This window comes from Berghia stephanieae, chromosome 2 (genome assembly GCF_034508935.2).
Source record: "Berghia stephanieae isolate SIO BIC M18660-M18661 chromosome 2, UCSD_Bste_1.3, whole genome shotgun sequence".
Classification (NCBI taxonomy): Eukaryota; Metazoa; Mollusca; class Gastropoda; order Nudibranchia; family Aeolidiidae; genus Berghia; species Berghia stephanieae.
This window is the reverse complement of record NC_088361.1, coordinates 130246639-130249138: the sequence shown is the minus strand read 5'-3', so window position 1 is coordinate 130249138 and position 2500 is coordinate 130246639. Positions and strand designations below refer to the sequence as shown.

Sequence of the window (2500 nt, the reverse complement as noted above, 5' to 3'; positions counted from 1 at the left end):
CCGGAGTATTTTTATGTCTTGTAAGTTACTTGTTGTTTTGAATTCACCCAGTCTTCGCTACAAAATTATAATGATTAACTATATTATTCCACCCCCCCCCCCCCTTCTTCCCCACTTCCCTACTCAAACGCTGTCTTCAGCAACAACAATGGTTCTATGGTTGCAATCGAACCACCAGGAGCCGAGATGTTGAAAATTGTAGCCTCTATTGCTTCGAAAGAAAAGCTGAACAACATCGCAATCGTATACGACGAAACGTTCGGTATGTCTGTTTACAAAAATAGATTTATTTGCTTGGTATTGATATTAGGGTCTATAAAATTCACATCTTTTGAGAACGGCATGATAAAAACGACTTCTACGTCACTTTCGTTTGTTGTTTCGTTGTTTTTGGTCATTTTGGCCAGAAAACTTAAAACTCAAGTATCAATGGACAAAGGTGACCCCAAAAAGTCTCAAACCCAGTCTTAGTTAAAGTGAAGTGTCAAAATGTAATGCTCTTGACAAGTTGTGTGTCATCTTAATATACCAATATTTGAAATATTTTGTTGTGTTTCTTTTGTGTTTTTTTTTTTTTTTTTGGGGGGGGGGGGGGGTTGTTTTTGTTTGTTTGTTTGTTTGTTGTTGTTTTTTTGTGTTTTTTTTGTTTGTTTTTTTTTGAGGGGGGGGGGGTCAAAATGATAAATTGCTAAAGAGTATTACAGTAACGTGTTCAACAAAAAGCTTAACATATCTTGCAGGCAAACTGGTAATTTTGCATTTCCATTTTTTTTTCTCAATGGTGAATGCCCATCGCAATGTTTTATTTAGTCTCCCATCTGGATACAGGAGTGTAAGTTGCCTGTTTAAGTCGCACTACTTGTAATTAGTAATCTCGCAACGTACTCTTTCACACTTGAATCAAGTATTCCATCTCCATTTCTATTAAGTGACTGTTTATTTATACATTTTTAAAAATCTAGCCAATACAAAAACAGGCTTGAGGATAAAAATGATGCTGATTTTGATTTGTCAGTCGTGATGCCCGTTCATCTTAACGTTATGACTCAAAACGATCTTATATCCTTTTATTCAAGATATTGAAAACACCCCTCGGCGTCTCCTGACCAACATACCAGCACAACATATATATATCAAGGTTCATGACAACAACACGAGACTTGTCAACAGCATTCAGCATCTGATGAAGATTAACATGAGAATCGTCTTCCTCATTGCCAGTAGGTCTAAGGCCCAGCGATTTCTGTCAAAGGTAAGTTGTTTGTTTTGTTGTTGTTGTTGCTGTTTTGTTTTGTTTAGTTTTTTTTTTTTGTTTAGTTTTTTTTCTGTTTGTTGTTTGTTTGTTTGTCTGTTTTGTTGGGTTTTTTTTTTTTTTTTTTGGTTTGTTTGGTTTTTTTTTGGTTTTTTTTTTTTTTTTTTTTTTTTTTGGGGGGGAGGGGTAAATTCAATTTAGAGTTTTATTCACCTATATCTTACTTTTCATTTTATCTTTCCTCTTCTTTCTATACTCCTCCTCCTTCTCCTATTTCTCCCTCTTCTTCTCTCCCTCCGCCTCCATTCTCTCCCTCCTCCTCCAGTTTCTTTGGAGAAGGAAAGCAGGGATAAAAGGGGAAGAGGAGGAGGAGGAGATATTTTCAATCAAATTAAGACCTATCGGAATTGGATTCCCTCGTGGGAAATGCAGCAAAGAACATGTTACTTAACTAAGACACATTATTATAACCTGAACCTCGCTAGATAACAACGGCCTTGACTTTGTACTCATTAACTCCAATAACCCGCAAAAGTGAACACGACCTCTCATGCATTATGTAGCTTATTAATGAGATCATTAAGAACATTGGAAATATCGATAAATAAATAGTTTCGTGAGCTTATTAGTCTCATCATAATAAGGCAAATATTTAAAAAAATTATGAGATTTGCTCATACTTTATTCGTGAATTCCTACCAATGAAAAACTAGACGTCTATAACGTATATCTATATTTTATTATAAAAGTCAATTTAAAATTGGATATTTGAATTGTGCTTAAATATTTTTAAAAATACATTTTCTTTCATTATCTAATGTCAAATTCGTTTTAATATTACTACATGTGCTGAGTAATAATCTTAAAACAAAATGTTATTTTTACTCTCTTTTGACCAGACTTATCAATTGTTCCAAGTCATAATTCTCCGTGTAATTCATATTGTAATATAGAAAGAAGCCAGCCCGCGATGACAGTTTTAACAGAAAACGTGAATCCAATATTCTATAATAATTCAAAAGACAAATCTTTAAAATTTAAGCAATTCTAATAAATTACAGCCCTTACCATTTTTTACAAGGAAAGCAGTAATCTCATTGCGACCCAGGCTTCAATAAAAACCCAATATGGGGTTATGAAACAAGGCAGGCTGATTGTTGTGTCATTTTTTTCCCTGTATTTTTCTTTCTGCCTTGTCTGAAGGAACGAAATTGACGTCACTCAACTCTTTCTCATTGTTTAAGCCAG

The 2500-nt window shown here is 34.2% G+C and overlaps 1 protein-coding gene across 1 annotated transcript in view; it reads left to right on the top strand.

Moving 5' to 3' along the window:
- Nucleotides 1–2500, top strand: part of LOC144966635 (ionotropic receptor 25a-like) — a 49778-nt gene that overhangs the window by 16169 nt on the left and 31109 nt on the right. Inside the window, exons 5-6 of the mRNA XM_078903394.1 lie at nt 141–262; nt 1077–1252. Of these exons, the coding sequence (XP_078759520.1) occupies nt 141–262; nt 1077–1252 (298 nt within the window). The remainder of the gene's footprint in view (nt 1–140; nt 263–1076; nt 1253–2500) is intronic.